Source organism: Cimex lectularius, unplaced genomic scaffold, assembly GCF_000648675.2.
Source record: "Cimex lectularius strain Harlan isolate CLEC.00 unplaced genomic scaffold, Clec_2.1 scaffold87, whole genome shotgun sequence".
In the NCBI taxonomy this organism is placed as follows: domain Eukaryota; kingdom Metazoa; phylum Arthropoda; class Insecta; order Hemiptera; family Cimicidae; genus Cimex; species Cimex lectularius.
Genome location: NW_019392768.1, coordinates 194,724 through 213,062, shown reverse-complemented (window position 1 = coordinate 213,062; position 18,339 = coordinate 194,724). Strand labels below are relative to the sequence as shown.

Below are 18,339 nucleotides of genomic sequence, written 5' to 3'. Positions count from 1 at the left end.
AATAGCCGCATACCTGACGGATCCATCATCAATAAGAGCCACACCACGCGCAACATCCTCAGCACTAAGTAGCATTTAACATTTCAAATTAATAAAACAAAAATGGAAAACAACAGTTTATTCCTTCAGAATTCAAATGAGACTGAATAAACTTTTTTTTGGTATTGGCTTTATAGCCATAAACCATGAAATAAACATTTTTAATTCCGTAAAAATTAAGCATTGAAAATCCATCATCCTTGTTTTAGATTAAGGTTAAAATGTGTTTACGTCTAATTGATATTCCCAATTTAAAACATAGCATAAACAAATATAATACAATGAGACAAATTAAGGGCAGAATTTTCTTTTATCGAGAAAATGAAAAAAAAATCAATTGGGAGAAATTATTTTCCTGTCAGTGAATTAACCCTATATTGCTATATTTTAACATACATTTTAATATACAAACAAAACATGTAAAAGATGGATTTGGAAAATTACTATGGCATACATACGGTCAAGAGAATTTGTTTTGTGATAAACGTTCTTTGTCCTTCCATGTCTGCCCAATGCCTTATTGCTCGTTAGCACGCACCTGCGTGCACGTTTTTTTTTTTTTTTTCGAATAGTTCATGTCAGATAGGCAAATTTCTTAATAGTCATTCTTCTAAATTAATAAATTTGTCCTACTATATTTTTATGTGCTTTAGTTCTCTTTGGTGTTCTATACTTTGCAAGTTTCCATAAGTTAATATTGACTTCCTTTACATTTCACCGCCGACGTTGAAATAATTTCCTTGTTTCTTCACGTTGTTCTTTTGTAATTGCCTGTTCTATCGACTTATGGGTTTCTCCCTTCCTCTCACTCTTTCTCCCTCTCACTTCGATTATAGCTTCACAACTATCTCCTATGCTAACCTCGAGCTTTACATATAAAGAATATGATGCATGTTACAAAATTTAGATTTAAAAAGTTAGTATTTTCTAATAATCAAATTCGGAAGGAGTTAGTAACGTCACTAACTTTCCCACATGTACATTAGTTTATTTGTGACACGAATAGTTTACGAACAACTTAATTGAAAGAGGTTTAATTATGTGCATTATATTAAATCTTAAATTTGACGATTTTATAGATTATAGTGTATATAATTTTCGAAGTGGTGAAAACTAACAACCTAAGTATTGATACGAAAAATTAAAATTTTCACCCGATTCCACCCTACTAATGTTAGATTTAAAACTCAGCGCTTACGAAGCGTACAACTATGAATTTAAATAACCCTTTTTCAGTATAGTTTTTAGAGAGTTTAGGTACTAATCCCAAAAGAAATAAAAAATGTTACAAGGGTTAAAAGTTTTAAATTAAAATTTAAAAAACATTAATAAAGAAAGTTTAAATGTTTAAACTTTGTATACTAAACCAGATAGTAAAACCCAATTTTTAAATGTGGATTATATATTATTTTTATACTGCATTAATTTTCTTCTTTTTTATGTATTGTTTTGTAAACGTATTACTTTATTTTATTCTTATTTTGTCAAGTTAAAAATACAAAATAATAATAATAATAAAATAATGTGCGACTGTATAAAGATACTTACACACAATAATTTATTTTATTGTAAAGATGTAACAAGATCGATCGTTCAGACCAAATCAATAAATAATTTGAGTTCCAGTTAATCTCAATCTGTGATTCTCTGTTTTTCTTATTCTGCTTCTTTCTTTCCATCTCTCTCACTCTCTCTCTCTTTCTCTCTCTCTTTCTCTCTCTCTCTCACTCTCACTCTCGCTCTCTCTCAATCTCTCACATTATCTCTCTCACTCCCACTCTCGCTGTCTCTCAATCTCTCACATTCTCTCTCTCACTCTCACTATCTCTCTCTCCCCACTCTCTCTCTCTCTCTCTCTCTCTCTCTCTCTCTCTCTCTCTCTCTCTCCCCCCTTTCATTGCACATATATATTATACTCTAGTATTACCCCTGACTTTTTTCAACAATTACTCAACCTAGAAAAAAATTAAACTGGTTTTTAGCAAAAACACGACTTTCAAAGTTGTAATAATTACAGTTTTTGTTGCCGCTTATTATATATTTATTTTAAAAGTTAAAATGATAACATAAATTTTCAATTGCAGATTCTCCAAGTTCTTAGAATTGTATGAAAAATGACGAAAATCGTTTCAAATTCAGATATTGCAAAGCTGAAACGTTAAATCAGCTAGTACAAACAAAAAAAATTCGTCTTTGTTTTTAAGTCAAAATTGAATTTTCTTTTTTCCTTTTGGTTTATACTTCTTAAGCACGAATATTTACATCTATTTGGTACTATTTAAATTAATGACCATTTTACGTTTCTACTAAATAATTATTGAGATGATTCAAAATTCAGCTTGTACTAAAATATGTACTTAATTTTTTTTAGGATGATTAGTTGTTGTTTTTTTAAACTACGGTAGCAATAGTACATTGACACGTTCATTTATATGTAATATATGCGTACATATCCCCTAGATAATATTCCGAATTTGAAATGGTTCCAAGACAGGGTGAAGAGCCTTTTAATACCAAAAGCTTAAGTATAAGCGGATTAATCACTAGAATTGTATATGCAGAGTGTGTCACAGCATACGAAAAACGGCTTAGCCGCCTAAGACTCCCACTCTTGTGGATCTATGCTAAACAGCTTACTTTACCCACTCTCTCCATCGGCAACTCTTCCTTAAGCATATCCTTAATCGCAATATTCTTGGACCTTTTCAAAAGAAATGTAATAGATGAGGAGAACATAACGTTGGTATATTTTTTTTTAAACAAAAGTTTTAACCAGGCGTAAATCGTGCCCAATCGGTGCGGTTGTAAAATGTTAATCGCACATAAAAAGTCAACGGCAGTAAATTGTGAATCCTGGAATGTAACTGGTCATGGAGGACAATATCACTTGTTGAGCCCCTTTCAAACAGTGAAGTCGTAAAAAGAGAAACTCACCAATTCTCGGCCATCCGGCCAAAAACACTTCCGCTGACCAATTCATCGTTGGCACTTGTTGCTTTGTTCAATTAAAAAATTGTTCGTACTATTAAAAACCAATTTTAGCCTAGAGGTACGCATAGATTTGGTCAGATTTGTAAAGTTCGGGTATGTTTTTGTGCGAAGTACAGCAATTGGGCAATCGTAAAACGTCAAAGCGTCGTTATACTTTATAGTTCTACTTTCTAGTTACGAAGCTATTTAGTTTTAAAGTCTCATTTTCAAACTTTTGTTTAGTTGGGTTTATTCGGATAATTAATAATACATGTTATATACAGAGACCGGATTTTTATGCAGTAAAAATTTCCAAAATTTGCCTTAAAATATGCACTTGAAAGTCCTCAAATGTGCAGTATTAATACGTTAAAATATGCAATGATATGCAGTAAACCAGTTTTTTACTATCATAATAAATTTAAACAGAAATATAGATAATTAAATGAAATAGATATTAAAACTTTTTTTAACGAGGTTATTTGAACCCTCGTCGTGCCGGTGTTTTTTAATAAAAGCCCAATTGTAAGTATGTCGGGATCGAATGCAAGGCCGCTGGATTCGAACCCGGGACCTTTACTTTACAGTGAAGAGCGCCGTGTCAACGCCTAAACCGACGCCCCCTGGAGTTTATTTACAAAAATATTTTCTCATTTACATAATTAAATTATGTATTTTATACTAATTGAGTATAATTAATATGAATAAACGAATACTTCTCTAAATTGTCTTCCGCGAAATAGTACCTACGGTCACTTAATAATAATCACAATAAGACCTAAAAGGGGTTTTGTATTCTTTGGTCGGTATTTCTAGAATGTTCTCTTCCAGTCTTTGCGGCCTGTTTCAGTTTTCTTCGAATTAAACCAACTTTTCGTCAACTTGTTAGTTTTTTACAGAACCTTTTTATGCTTCCCCCGAAAACCAATATAGTTTTTTAAATATTTTGCGCGATAAATGCGATGTTACGTAAAAATCCTTCAAATATGCGATATTGTTCAAATATGCAATTCTATGCGATATTCATCAAATATGCTCTATAAAAATTTAACCTACAGCTTCCTAGATATATGATTCGGATAGATAATTGATTGCCTCGGTCGTGTGTGGTGGCAAAAAAAAATAACTGCATAAAAATTCGGTCTCTAGTTATATATATATATANATATTATAAATAATAATAAATAATTCACCTATTTCGCGTCTATCCCGGGATAGATCAAAATTCAAATATTTCCCCGGCATTAAGTTCGAAAAGTTCAATTTGACAATTTACAACCATAGAGGGCCATGATCAAGATTGGATTTTCCATGTGAAAGGGACAAATGTTCACGGTGAAAGCAATAGCTTTTGGAAATTGCCTCGCGAGGATGGGAAATCAATTGTACACGGGGCTATGGGCATTTTCCACCGTGATTAATTACACAGGCAATCTTTACGAACCTCGTTTACACTTGAAATATTGTAATTGCAAAAATCATTAACGACAGTGTCAACGACTTTATGCTTAAGATGATCCAAAACCTCGTGCATCTACTGTTCCACTAGTTGTTAAAATATTTTCATTCGCTTATTGAAAAACTCAATTACAAACAAATTTAGAAAATATTTATTTAGAAATCGTGAGATGCGGTCTGGTGTGATGTAGGTTTCAGAAAAACATTTTCTTTATCGTGCGAACGTTTCGATCTTTATTGAGATCATCTTCAGGGCCTGGGATTTACAAACATTGTTTAAATTTAACAAATACATTTAGGATGTGGAAAAGTGAATTTATACAATGCAAAATATATTTTATATATTCAATCAAAGTATTTCAAGGATAAAGAAAATTTTTTCTGAAACCTACATCACACCAGACCGCATCTCACGATTTCTAAATAAATATCGATTAACGGTCACTAATCACCACACATTTCTTTAGAAAATATATTATCTTCCTTACTTCATAATAAATAAATTCGATAAATAGTTTATTTTGATTATTAAAAATTGTTTCTAAATAAACTATAGTGTGCAGTAGCCTTCAGTGATACACCAAACAAACGATCGGACTTAACAATATTTAAAAATATTTTTTTTATATATTGCCTACAAAAAAACAGTAAAAATTTGATTGTTGGTGGAGATTTCGAACCGAAATATTTAACTAGTTGGTTATTCGATTTAGTCCATCTTACAACATATATACTTCTTCCTTCGGGCCCAGTGGATTTTTATGTCTGTTTCATTCTTTTTCCAATCGATCAACAAGTTGGTTACAAAAGAACAAAAAGGGATAACAAAGCTTTCAATGTCTTTAAATTGACCCACGGATACGATAAAGCTCCCGAGGAAAACCTGAAAAGTAAACCTACTTTACAGTTTAAAAGGGTTTCAATTGAATTTCCAGTTGTAGAAACTCGAGATAAAGACAGACTTTTATACACTTTGTGAATAGAATTTTAATGAAGTACAATCATGTTAATTAGACAATTAGAAAAGGCTCATAGAATGTTCGTCCATATTAATTTTACACATCGACTGGAGAATTGTATATATGGAAGGTTTATTTATTAGTGTTATTTAATTAAACTGGCATTAACTTTGCCTTAATAGCCGAAAGGTTAATAAATTATAGCCTGGGTTTTTTATTAAACTTGTTTTTGGCTCGGCTCTGAACCCCGGTCTTGTTTAGATTAGAGTAGGCGTGTTAAACAGGAGCAGGGGGACTGTGGATTTATTAAAATAAATTTAGAAGGAAGACTTCCTCCCCCATAGGGGACAACGGTTCCCTTTTGGCTCTGAATAAATTTAAGATCAAGACCAGTGGTAAACTGAGAATTTTTTCAAGTTAAAATTTGTATCCTTGATTTTGGATCTTAGAAAATGAGCCACACATACAATACAATAGTAGACGAGACGTACAAACAAAATCAAAATTATTTTAAAATTTTATACATCTCATCTGGATTGCTCAGCGATTTATACACGACAATATCATATTTCGGGAAAATGTATGAGCACCTATAAACATGTAAATCGTTTTGAAATGGCACAACTAATGTTTAAACATTTAACCAAATTAATGTTTAAAATAAAGCATACTCATACAACGAAAATGTTTATGTTTTCAAGTTATTGAGTTTTACAATTATCAAATTTGTCCTTAAAGTGCCTTGCCACATAAGACCAGTTAATCTAATTATGTTTATCTTTTTTTACAGAAAACTGTTTACTTTCACTGTTTAATTACGCACGAAAAGTACCTTTTTTAAGTGTTTCATAAGAATCTCGTTTATTTTAAAGGATTAAACCTAATACACCCAACACTTATGGATTAATTATTGATACATATCCATAAACAAACTATCCAACAAACGGTTCTACCCAACAGAATAATAGACAATCACCCTATAATTGATTAAGTGCTTTTGCCAATTTAAAAAAAAATTGATATTTTGAAACTTTATATTTTTCTTTGGGAGTCGCAATGTAATATGTAATGGGAGTTTGTTTGGAGGGAGCCCACAAATTATAAGTCTGCTTTTGTTGTGCTAATTTTTTAGCAATTACAACACCTATTGGTAGTATTAGCGGAATATTCCTCTCTCTTTAAATGACCTGCAAGTAAACGTTTCCAAAACACCAAAACTAAAGCCTTAATGTTCCGAAAATCACCAAAATGCAAACAACTTAGACAGCTTTACTTTGTACAAAGCCCTGTAGATTATGTAAATTCGTATGCTTGTTTAGCAATTCTATTTATTTATAGAATTAATTCAGCAAAGTAATAAACATTTTTCTAGCCAAAGGGACACGGGCTTTGAGGAGAACAAAGGAAATTTTAATAAGAGGTAGATCAAATTTTATGTCAACCAAACAAAAGTTGTTTCATTCCATTGTGGCAGCATCTGCCCTGTATGATGCAGAACTATGCGCAATAGGTGACATTAGTGAATTTGACTGACTCCAAAGGTTTTTGAACAATTTTATCATTTGTCCCGAAATACCCCTGGCCACTTACTAAATGTTGAATTTGGTCTTGATGCCCTTAGTAGTACGACAAAAAATAGCGAGAAGGTGATTTTATTTTAAGACGGTCCTTTTATTATGCACTCTAAAACCTTAATTTGTCATTAAAAAATATTTTCAAGGTGGATGATTATCCCAATTGCAAGAATGGTTGACGCTTCTAGGTGAAAAATCAGTTTTTGCTTATTGTTCCAATGCTAAACTGTATTTAAAAGACAAACATCAAATTATTGAAAAGTACAAAAATCAAATTTATTTTTTTTTAATCTTGAGCTATATTTAAATTCACAATTTAATCCTTTTTCGACAGTTATCTTCTTCATAGCTTTGTGAAAACTACATGGTTTTGCACCGAAGAGACTTCGTATCTAATAAACTCTCAACAGAGTTCTGTACGTAATCTGAATGAAAAGAAATCATTGGTTAATTTATTTTTATTTTTTTAAACAGCTTGATCATTTTAGCCCCGAGCACATGGGAAATATAACAACACACATTCAATACGCATTCACACACATAAATACATTCATATATTCACACCTTTATTTAAAACTGGGGGCCTATAAACTACATAGTAGAGGCGTGTCATGCCTTGGCTCCGTACAGAGAGCGTATAGGCAAGCTGGCGGTATATGTCATATACATTGCTTCATTCTATTTACTAGAGTACTCAATATTCCGCCATCGACCCAAGTCACGTACACAGTTCGAGGGGCGTTGCTATTTCATCATCAGCCCCTCCCCATTCACTCTAATAAATACACTCACTTATACAAAACACAGAAACACAAAACGCTTATTTTGACGGCTGTATACAATAAAAAATTCCCAATTCCCCTAAAAAGCGGAACAAGGGACCTGAAACTCGCTACCGTGTCCGAGAATCATTCTTAAATCCGCCAGCTTGCCTATACGCTCTCTGTACGGAGCCAAGGCAGGACACGCCTCTACTATGTAGTTTATAGGCCCCCATTTTTAAATTTTTGAGGGAGAATGTGCCGCTATATATTATCTAAATAATCCATTTGTTTTGTAACCTGAAAACAAACCATTGTTACTACATAATCTTGGAAATAAAAACCAATTTATTTTTAAATAATTATTTTATTTTGTCAAGAGAATGTTAAAGTTAAGGTCATTAGCGTTAGCAGAGTAATATAAAATTGATTGTTTATTAACAGGAGTTTTTATACATACGATCAATTTGAGGCTTATATTGAGAAACAAATTAAGGAGAAATAATTGAATGAATAGATAATCGGATATGATAATGAATTAATAACAGGTTAAAATATAAATGAATAGAGTAAATAAACAACATGATACCCAGATGTACAGGATGTCCTCTTTTAGATGGCCCGGCTGAATTTTTCTTGAAACAACGATGCCATCAAAAAAACAAAAAATACGATTTTAATATTTTTTAGTCTAGTTTCAAATTTTTACCTTTTTTGGACAAAAATTGCTCAGGGTACCAAGTTCAACTTCAAAATTTCAAATGCGACCCTATACTCCCTGATACGATATTTTAAAGGGTTTTTCACGCTGGACTAGATGAGAGCGATACGGCTTGAAATTGTAAGTCCGGAGTACTTGCTATTTTATTCACTTACTATTTTATTACTCTAATGTTATTTTTTGAAAAAACTAAAACTCTTCCAACATTTCGGAGAGAGGAATTTTGGATTATTTAGTTAAATTACGCTGCCGGTTTCTGTTTGCCATAACTTTGCCATTTTATCCATTTTAAAATCCAATTGTTCCATTGTTTCCAGTGTGAAAAATACTGTAAAATGATGTGCCAAGGTGTGTAGGGTCGTGGTTGAAATTTTGAAGTTGAACTGGGCCTGAGGTACCTTGTACAATTTTCTCCAAAAAAGGTAAAAATTTGAAACTAGATAAAACAGTATTAAACCCGTATTTTTTATAGCGGCACTGGTTCGAGAAATTCAGCCGGACCCTTAAAAAAACAACTATATAATTGAGTACTGAAATACGTTTCTTATCATGTATTTATTTATTTTGTCATTTGTTGCTGATTGTTAATAATTGCTTTTTACATCAACTCACATTTTGGAGTGATAATGGGGTGAATTTGTTATAAGTTGCTTATTTAGATATGTTTGTTGGTTTCACTTTAAAAAACCATGTTTTGCTCCGTTGTAAATGCAATGTAATAATTTTGAAAAAATAAACACCTATTTAATTGGATATTTATAAATACCAATTACTTCCAATTGAGAACAAATGTCTTCTTGGTTAAATAAATTTGTAATTATCCATTCTCTCAATTCACTAAAGCTAAGTTAATATTTTTATATTCATAATAAGATTTTTAGGAGTGTGAATAACAGATTAAATATTTAAAATAAGGCAAAAATTAAAGTAATTACTGTCATTACAGGAGATATAGGAGCAAGCCAAGGAGAAATAGACTGGTTCCGAAGCACAACGGGGAAGGAGGCAAAAGAGTACTTGGGAAAAATGACAAGGGCATCATGGCAAGAAAGATGGACAAATAGCAATAAAGGTCGGCTAACATCCAAATTTTTCCCAAGCGTTGAAAAAAGACAAAAAGCAAAATGGCTACACCCCAACTACTGGACCTCCCAAATGCCATCAGGACATGGAAACTTCGCAAGCTATCTTCAGCACTGCATGCAGCACTGAAGAAGACGCCGAACATAAACTCTTCAGCTGTATCAAATTCAAAGCAGAAAGAGAACGTTTGCGAAAGACCATCACCTCAGCAGAATAGCCGCCTAATCTCTAAAAGCTAGTCTGTGATATCAAATCTTTTGGAGCACTGGAGCACAGCAAAGACTTTGCCTCAAATACGCTTAAATGAACAAGTACCTATTTATTCTATTTATTCTAATTATTAAGTCCTAAATATTGTTATTATTGTGAGAGTTTTATTACCATTATTTATTTATTTATTCCATAATTAAACATAGGTTTAGGTTTAGGGTTCCGGGCTGTTTTCCTCTTCTTAGTAAGAAAATTTTAGATAATATACATAGATAGAAAATAAAGCCAAGGAAAAGTAAATGTGCAAGGGGAAACCAGCAAGGGAAGACCTTTTGTTTTTAGGTTCTAAAATGAAAATATGGTCCCTTTAAAAACCGACCAGCGGTCTCGCCTGAAGGAAAGATCATTGGGAGGTATTTTTATCCCATTTATTTGAAATCCCTTAGATATACAAATTCGATTAAGCTAAAGCGTTTGTCCGCCGGTATGGGGTCTTCCTCAGGTACGACGGGGTGGTGGAAAGGGTAATAAAAATTTTAAAAAAATGTCATACTGGAGATCGATTGGTTTCGCGAATTAGGAGTTGAACCAATTTACAATTCTTTTATATATTATTACCAATTAAAATTTTATTATATATGCCGAGATTCAATCTAAGAACCAGTTGGACATTCTAATCACTCAGCGCCCTCGGTCACCGTGATACATAAGCAAAAAAAACTGTTTGGGTTTATCTTTTATAGTACAGATCAGATGGAATCAAAAATATGTATTTTTGCCTATTTTTAACGTAAAATGTTATTTAATTGCATACGAAAAGTTAAATTTGTTTTTATGCATGTTTTATTAGTTTCTTTCATGCAGAAGATTGAAGATATTCACCTAAAACCCCTATGCCAAAAGAAATATTTCGAGTGTAAAACGTTTAGCAGTCCAATTTTGACTTAAAAACGTAATTTTCTCTAAATTTATTTCGGCGGTACTTCCAACACTAGACAAATTGCTGAAAGTTAACAAGGTCGTAAATAATCCAAAAGACCTGGAAACACAAAGAGAATATAAACGCATTAGCGAGTCATACGCGATTTAGCCCGGTGGCGTACGGCTATAATAAACCGTTGCGATTTTCCCTTTGCAATTTGCCGGTTGAATTCCGTGGAAGATTTAGCGCTACTTTAGCCTCTTCTCTTCACACGCCATCGCAATGGCTGATTTATCGCCTGATAAAAGAAAATACATGAGATCCCTTTCGTCGCGTCCCTTCTTGTGGTGATTTTAGCCGTTTTTAAATTATAGCCGTTTCAATCAGATATTGAATGGTCAATATGGTCTCAAAAATGGTAAAAATTTTAGGGGTCAAAAAATCGATAAATTTAAATTTAGGGATCTCTACATGTGATAAAACGAAATTTCATACTATTTTCACGAATTAAAATTTATGACCTAGTTTACATGAAAAACTTTTAGTTTTAAATATTTTTTTATTATCGATAAACTTTAATAGCTTTGACTACATTTTTATTGTAATCTACAAACAAAATGCTATAAAATTATATATTCACATAGTTGATTTGAGCACGTAAAACGACGAAATAAAGATATTAAAAAACGGACAATTTCACCTTTTATAATTTTTTTGGCGAAATCAGGGCCTATTTACAAGAAATTTTCGATATTTTGGGTTGTAGAAACACCAAAAAAAGTTTGGTCCAAATCCGTGATCCACCAACCTGGTCGTCCCCTTATAAGTCTTGTTCCACACTCTTTGAAAATGTATCCAAATAATAAAAAGTTTGCGAAAAAATCTAGTTTTTTCTTGCTGTGTACATCGCTAATAATTGGAAGTACTTCCAATAGAGATAAAAATAAAAAGCAGTATGTAAAGTAATTTCTGTCATACAGAGAGACTGAACGTCCAATTTGGGTGTCGCGGACGAGGGGACAAACCACTTTACAATACGTTTTCTTATATTACCATTCATAAAAAAAAAAAATCATGCCCTTTGCCGGGAATTCAAACCCAGAACCGCTATCGTGGCTATTTTCCGATACCAAATTATGCTAGAAACCGTAGCACCTTCGGGGACTACAAATATATATGAGTGAACAACGTTCTTCTGTGTACTTATGAACACAGATAGCTTTTTCTTAAAACCTAACGAAATATTGTAATTAATTTTTTTATTATTCATTTTTAGAGATCTCTAGAGATGATTGTATACAATATGAATTCATATCATAAATGTTCATAATGAACGAATAAAATATGTATTTATAAGCTGACAATCTACAATTTTGTAAAGGCGTGGGCTCTGGAAGTCATAGCTCGGGATACATCGTTTTGCAACTCTTTTCCAAAACAAAAAGAATTCAAGGCCAATACTGAAAAGTCCTTTATTGACTCCCATAAGATCTATTAAAATATCACCGGGTTTAATATGCAATCATTTTATAAATTTAATATTATTGAGTTGGTTGACATTGTCAGGGTGAATGAAACGTATATGTTATCACTAAGATTGACAACTTCTGAGAACACCGTTTCAACACGTTCTGCTGCCCGTTTATGCTGGAATATGTAGCACCCTCTGTGATTGCATATATATGAGAAAGAAAAGCGTTCTTCAATATACTTGTGACCACAGATAGCTTTTTGCAAACCCTAACAAAACATTGTATTTAATTATTTTGATTAATCAGTCTTTGAGATCTCTAGGGGCGATTGTATACAATATAAACTCATACTATAAATTTTCATAATGAATGAAAAAAAATATATATTTATATGATGTCAATCAACAATTTTGTAAGGGCGTGGGCTCTTGAGGTCACCAAGCGGAATACATCGTTTTATTACGCTTTTCCAAAACAAAATAAGTTCATGACCAATAGTAAAAAGTCTTTTATTAACTCGTATAAGATCCAATTAAAGAATCAACGGGTTTTATATGCTAGACATTTTATAAAGTTGATATTATTGACTTAGTTGACATTGCCGGGGTGAAACAATCTGAGAATATTACACTGGGCACCGTCGATATTGTAAATGTACTTTTTCGGCGTTGGGATAGAAAGGCGCGCCTGGCCACCCAACCCTGTCCCTGGGGTCGTCACCTGTCCACGACCTTTCTGCAAAGGAAAAACTCGTCTCCCAAGATCTGTGGCGGCCTATTTATAGACAAGTGTATCAATAGAAGAAGGCTCTAGAACCATCTAGCGGCCTTCATTCGCAACCGTGTTTACAATCGATACCAACTCGTCACCTCGGCAACCGACCTTTTCTTCTCTAATGGAATTTGTTTTCAATAAATACGACAAATAATCTTTCAAAGAATATATTTTTTATATAACTTATCTGTTTACATTTTTTTCTGACTTCCTGCAGAACCTTATTTGCCTGGCAGGAGTTCAGGAAGTATAGACTGATTTTATATTTATCAAACTCTCATTCAATAATATACATTTATAAGTTAAAAGAAAAAAATTATGTTTAAATGAAATTTTAATGTTGAAAAGTAACCCCCAAAGTTATATTGAAATCTAAGATTATCTTTATTTGAAATGTATATTGTATCGATAAGTCACTTTCAACCTATAAGATTAAGAAGTTTTAAAAAATAGAGAGAGTGAAGATATGCAGGAGGTCATAAACAAATATGTAAGAAGGAGGGAGTGGGCGTAGCGGCTTTATAGTGGGGGCTATGATTTAAAGCTGTGGGAGTGATAACGAGACAACAGTGCTTAAAGTGAGACGACATTGCAAAAAAAATAAAGTGTGAAAGTATTCAGTGCTTCGTACCTGGAGGAGTCGGTGCCGTTTGGTGCGTAACTAGTGTGGTGCGGCCGTGGGGTCGTGTGTGTGTTTTCGGGGGTGGCAAAAAGGCGCGTGCGTCGTTTTTGGCCCAGAGGATAGTGGGGGTGGCGGCTCGGGGGCAGAAAAGGATGAACGTCTCCTCGGTGAGGCTACTTTGCTTCACCGCCTTCTACTTCTTCTACCTGCTTCTGGGGGCGGGGATCTTCTCGGCCATTGAGGCCCCCGGGGAGGTGATGAGGGTGGACCAGCTGAGGGCGATGAGGGTCACCTTTCTTCAGCTACACTCGTGTGTCCGAGGTGAGTGTCGTTTCAGAAAATTACCGGTGACCACCGGTTGGCGCACGCACGTGATCAGTTATTTGCACCTGTTGTACCACGTTGTCTTACCGATAAAAAAATCCCCAATCAAATTGATACCCAACGAAAAAGTCTTATACAAAAAAGTGGCCACCAGTCTTCAGTACTAAAAAATTCCTGCAGAATCGTTATATCAAATTTTAGATTAATTTGATAAACAAATAACTCGACAAAACTAACGATTATCCAATTGAAAACGCAGATCCACCAAACTCTAGATAAGCAAACATCTTATCCAAGACAATTAACAACAAAAACACCTAGTCCATATGATATCTTATAATCAACATCTCAGTAATCATCGTTCTGCGGATTGAAGAAACTCTGCAGAAATATTTGATCCAATTTTGCATCCAACCCGTCTACAAATAAACCAATATTAACTCTGCAAAACGAAACGCTATAACGATTATCCAATTGGACACATGGATGCAATACTATTTACAAAAAAACCTAGACCAAATCTTATACTCATTATTACCTCTGTAACCATCCATCCGTAGGACTGTCACAAACCATGCAGAAACGTTCGATCCAATTTCGCATTTATTCCGCCTAAAAATAAACCAACATTAAACCCAATTAAACAATGATCCCTAACGATTATCGAATTGATCACATGGATTCTTCCAAACTCTAGATAAGCAAACATCCTATACAAAACAATTAACAAAAACACTCCTAGTCCATAAGGTAATTAAAGTAAGTAGAAAGGTTCTGCAGAATTTTTTACAGTACTGATGATAGATGATTAGACAGGAGATGATGAGTATAAGACACCACTTATAGACTAAGTGTGTTGTTTGGTAATTGTTTCATATAGGATGTTTCCTTATCTAGAATTTGGATAGATCCCACAAAACTTTGATTGAGAAGAAACATTCTATACAATATATAATTTACAAAAAAAACCTAATGCATATTAGGTAGCGTGATGTCTTATACTCATCATCATCTCTGAAATCATGCTTCTGAAACTATGGCAAAAAACCTGCAGAAACTTCTGCTACAATTTTGACTCGACAAAACTAAGGGTGCTAAGGGTACATATATGGTATGCCAAAAGGTAGTACGAGAAAACCACATCCTTATACTGAAAAACACCATGCTCATAAACCAAATCCACGCAGAAACACTCGATCATAATTTTACTTTATTTCCGCCTTTAGGTAAACCAGTACCAATATTTTAGAAAAATAATCAACTGGACTCATGGATTCCTCCAAGTTCTATGTAAATCGGAATCCAATACGATACGATCAACAAAAAACTCGTTCTAATTAATCAGTCATCGGGAGTCCTACACTCATAAATCTGCAGCCATGCAAAATGGACAAAAACCCTTCAGAAACTTTCTATCAATTTTATAATTATTTTTTCTTCTAATAAACAAATAATTCAAGCTCCGATTAACGATTATCCAAGGGAACGCATGAATCCCTCCAAACTCTAAGCAAATATTCTACGAGATAAAGTAAACAAAATCAAAAAGAATTCATACTAACTTTCTGCAGGACTGACAAAAACCACGCATAAACATTCTATCCAAATTTTAATTTATTTCCGCCTTCCGATAATCCAGCACCGACCCATGATGATAGAAAAATATCCAACCGGACACATGGATTTCTCAATAAATCAACATCTATTACGATACGATCGACAAAAAACACTCATTTAATTGATAAGTTATCACAATTTATACTCACAAATCTGCAGTCATTCTTCAGCAAGATGGACAAAAACATTCTGCTGAAACATTCGATCAACTTTTGCATCTCTCGTTTAGACAATGCGATACCGGACAAATTGAAAAGTCACAAAGCAGAAATGTCCGATAGATAAACATCCGCATGGATTAAATAAAAATTCAAGATAAATAAAACCCAGCCGCTAAATCAAGAATACATTTCATACCTAAAAGTATGTAAATTATTCAGTGGAAATATTATTTTTACTCTTAATGTTTGATAAACGTTCAAACCTCCAAAATCTAGGTAGGCCAATATCCAATTTTCATAGCATTGTTGTTATATGTAACCTTTTGGAATTTAACAGACGCACAAATCCAATTTCCAATTAAGTTAATCCATTAACGATTAACATTACACATAAAATAGTCATTGATGATAAAATCGTCTGCGTATTCCGTCACACGATTTAATTGACAGTTAAAATCGAGATAAACTTTGATGAGAATTTCCTCTGAATTTGGCAGTTACACGCCAGTTGAACTAATGCTGTATATATAAATTAGCAATTAACATTGATATGAAACTATCTCTGATGAGAAACCCATGTGAAAACGTGTGGGTTTTCCTGTCATACGTCCAATTTCAAAGTAAACGTTACGTGTATGAAATAACGTCGAATTGGTCGGAATATTGTAATTGATGATAAAATGCTGTTTACATTTGCATAATATATCACCGTGATGAACCTTTTACAAAATAAATATCAAATTAAAGTAATTTCCTTGTCATTTATGATTTTTAAAAAAACCTTGCCACAATTTTGCTGTCACTTGTTCACTATCAAGTTAAATTAAAGCCGTATACATAAATTAACGAATAACATTTGAAGGAATGTTTATAATTATATAATTTGTACATCCATTAAACAATTGTACTGTATTTAAATTAAGGTTTAGGTTTTCGGAGTGTTGTGAAGTCTCAAGTTCGACTTCCAGTCAAACCCTAAGTTTACGTATTTAATTAATAAAATCTTAGTTAATTATGTCATTAATGAGTAATTCCCATGAATTTTGCCTCTTGATCCGATCCCTACATGAAAGCGTCGCTACATGTCTAAATTATCGAGTAACATTCGCGAAAAGCTTTTATATAATGTCTGAATTGAAGGGAAAGTCCAATATTCCTTTTTCATATATTGATTAGGCCAAAGTTGAAAAACAAGTGTCACGTGTTATTTAAATTTTAATTAACAACACCTTTTTTTGCTGATTTTGAATCCTTGAACGAATTGGGATTCGAGAATCCTTGTAGATAAAATATTTTCTACTTAAGCCAAATTTCTGCTGACCCTCGGTAAGATAAACTAATGCTTATTATACAAAGACAAAAATAACTCACTTATTTTAATGTAAACCTAAACAAAATCAGAAATTCACGAATTTTATCATTTTTTTTAATTTTGATGGCTTTATATAAAATTCACCAAAACAATAGCAGATACAAAATTTAACCAACGATTTTCACCTAGGTTCGCTCTTAATAACGCGCATTACCTCTTCTGGCCTCGCAGAATGCATCGAGTAAATGAGCAAAGGGATTTCGTCTTCTGAACCAGAATACCATTCTTTCATAAAAGCTGTTTGAAGCTGTTCCACGCTCATTGGAGGCCGCGAACGATGCCTGCCTCTTTATCAAGTCCCATAAGTATTCAGGAGAAGGTGCTGGCCAATTCATTCTGGTAATCCCTACATTCTCTATGTAATCGAGTAAGTTAAAGTAATAGATCTAATAAACAAATCGAGCTGTATGCTTTTCATGCATTAACACGAAGTTTCCACAATAAATGGAGCGAATGGAACCATACCTGCCACAATAATTTCCTCAGTGTACCTTGTAGTACAGTTCAAGATCCATTCTGTGTGATAATACGTTCATTACACCCCATACCATAACTGACTGTCTTTGAAAAGCATGTAACTAATGCATGGCACAAATAAAGCGTTCTCCTCGTCTTCTCCACCCACAGTCCAGGCCATTTGATTGCCTAAGTCATCTGTGAAGACGTCAGCCCTCTATTGTTCGAGTGTTAAAGCCAATTGCTGATTTGGGAATAGTCGTCTTTCTACTAGATGCCTCTCCAGTAGTAGAACGTCTAGAGACTAGGCTATTGTCACGAAGTCTTAGAGCTCATCCTTATACAATATTTCGGACCGTTTGGAGTGGACTAGCTATCAAGGAAGCCAGTAAATGTCGGTTCCGAAACCACTAGGTCGCCCACTACCTTCTCTTCGATCGAGACTGTCAGTGGCCCTCAACCGCGGTAGAACACCGACGATGGAAGAGCGCGGCACACCCAGGACTCGGACTATGTCGGACTTGCTTAGATTTAAAGCCATGGGTTTAAGAAAAAATTAATAATTTTTTTACTCAAAGAATATAATCGAAATAACCAATTAACTCGCTCGATAAGTTGGCCCTGGAAAAGACGAAATTGAACTGATTTTCTTTTTTCTTTTTTTAATCTAAAGAGTTAAAAATTAATCTAGAAGGATTAGCAGCTCTCTGCAAAGGTAAGTAACAAATTATTAATGTATTTACGTTTTAAGTCAACTATTAATCTTTATACCTAGTTACTAAGGAAAATAAACAAATGTCCTCCTTTTTGTTTTTGAACGTATATCTTCAATTTTAAAATAAAA

The 18,339-nt window shown here is 33.4% G+C and overlaps 2 protein-coding genes across 4 annotated transcripts in view; one reads left to right on the top strand and one right to left on the bottom strand.

Moving 5' to 3' along the window:
• LOC106667854 overlaps window positions 1-18,339 on the bottom strand; it is a 60,582-nt gene that overhangs the window by 16,923 nt on the left and 25,320 nt on the right. Inside the window, exon 1 of one of the 3 annotated variants that reach the window (XM_024227519.1) lies at window positions 17,505-18,204. The exons of 1 other annotated variant lie outside the window; for it this stretch is intronic. The gene's annotated coding sequence lies outside the window, so the exon portion shown is untranslated. Of the gene's footprint in view, window positions 1-13,574; window positions 13,647-17,504; window positions 18,205-18,339 lie in introns of those variants that run through there. One more of the 3 variants, XM_024227521.1, reaches the window with a different exon arrangement.
• LOC106667853 (potassium channel subfamily K member 1-like) overlaps window positions 13,512-18,339 on the top strand; it is a 66,399-nt gene continuing 61,571 nt past the window's right edge. The window contains exon 1 of the mRNA XM_014396075.2: window positions 13,512-13,886. Coding sequence (XP_014251561.1) covers window positions 13,718-13,886 — 169 coding nt within the window. The 5' untranslated portion in view covers window positions 13,512-13,717. The remainder of the gene's footprint in view (window positions 13,887-18,339) is intronic.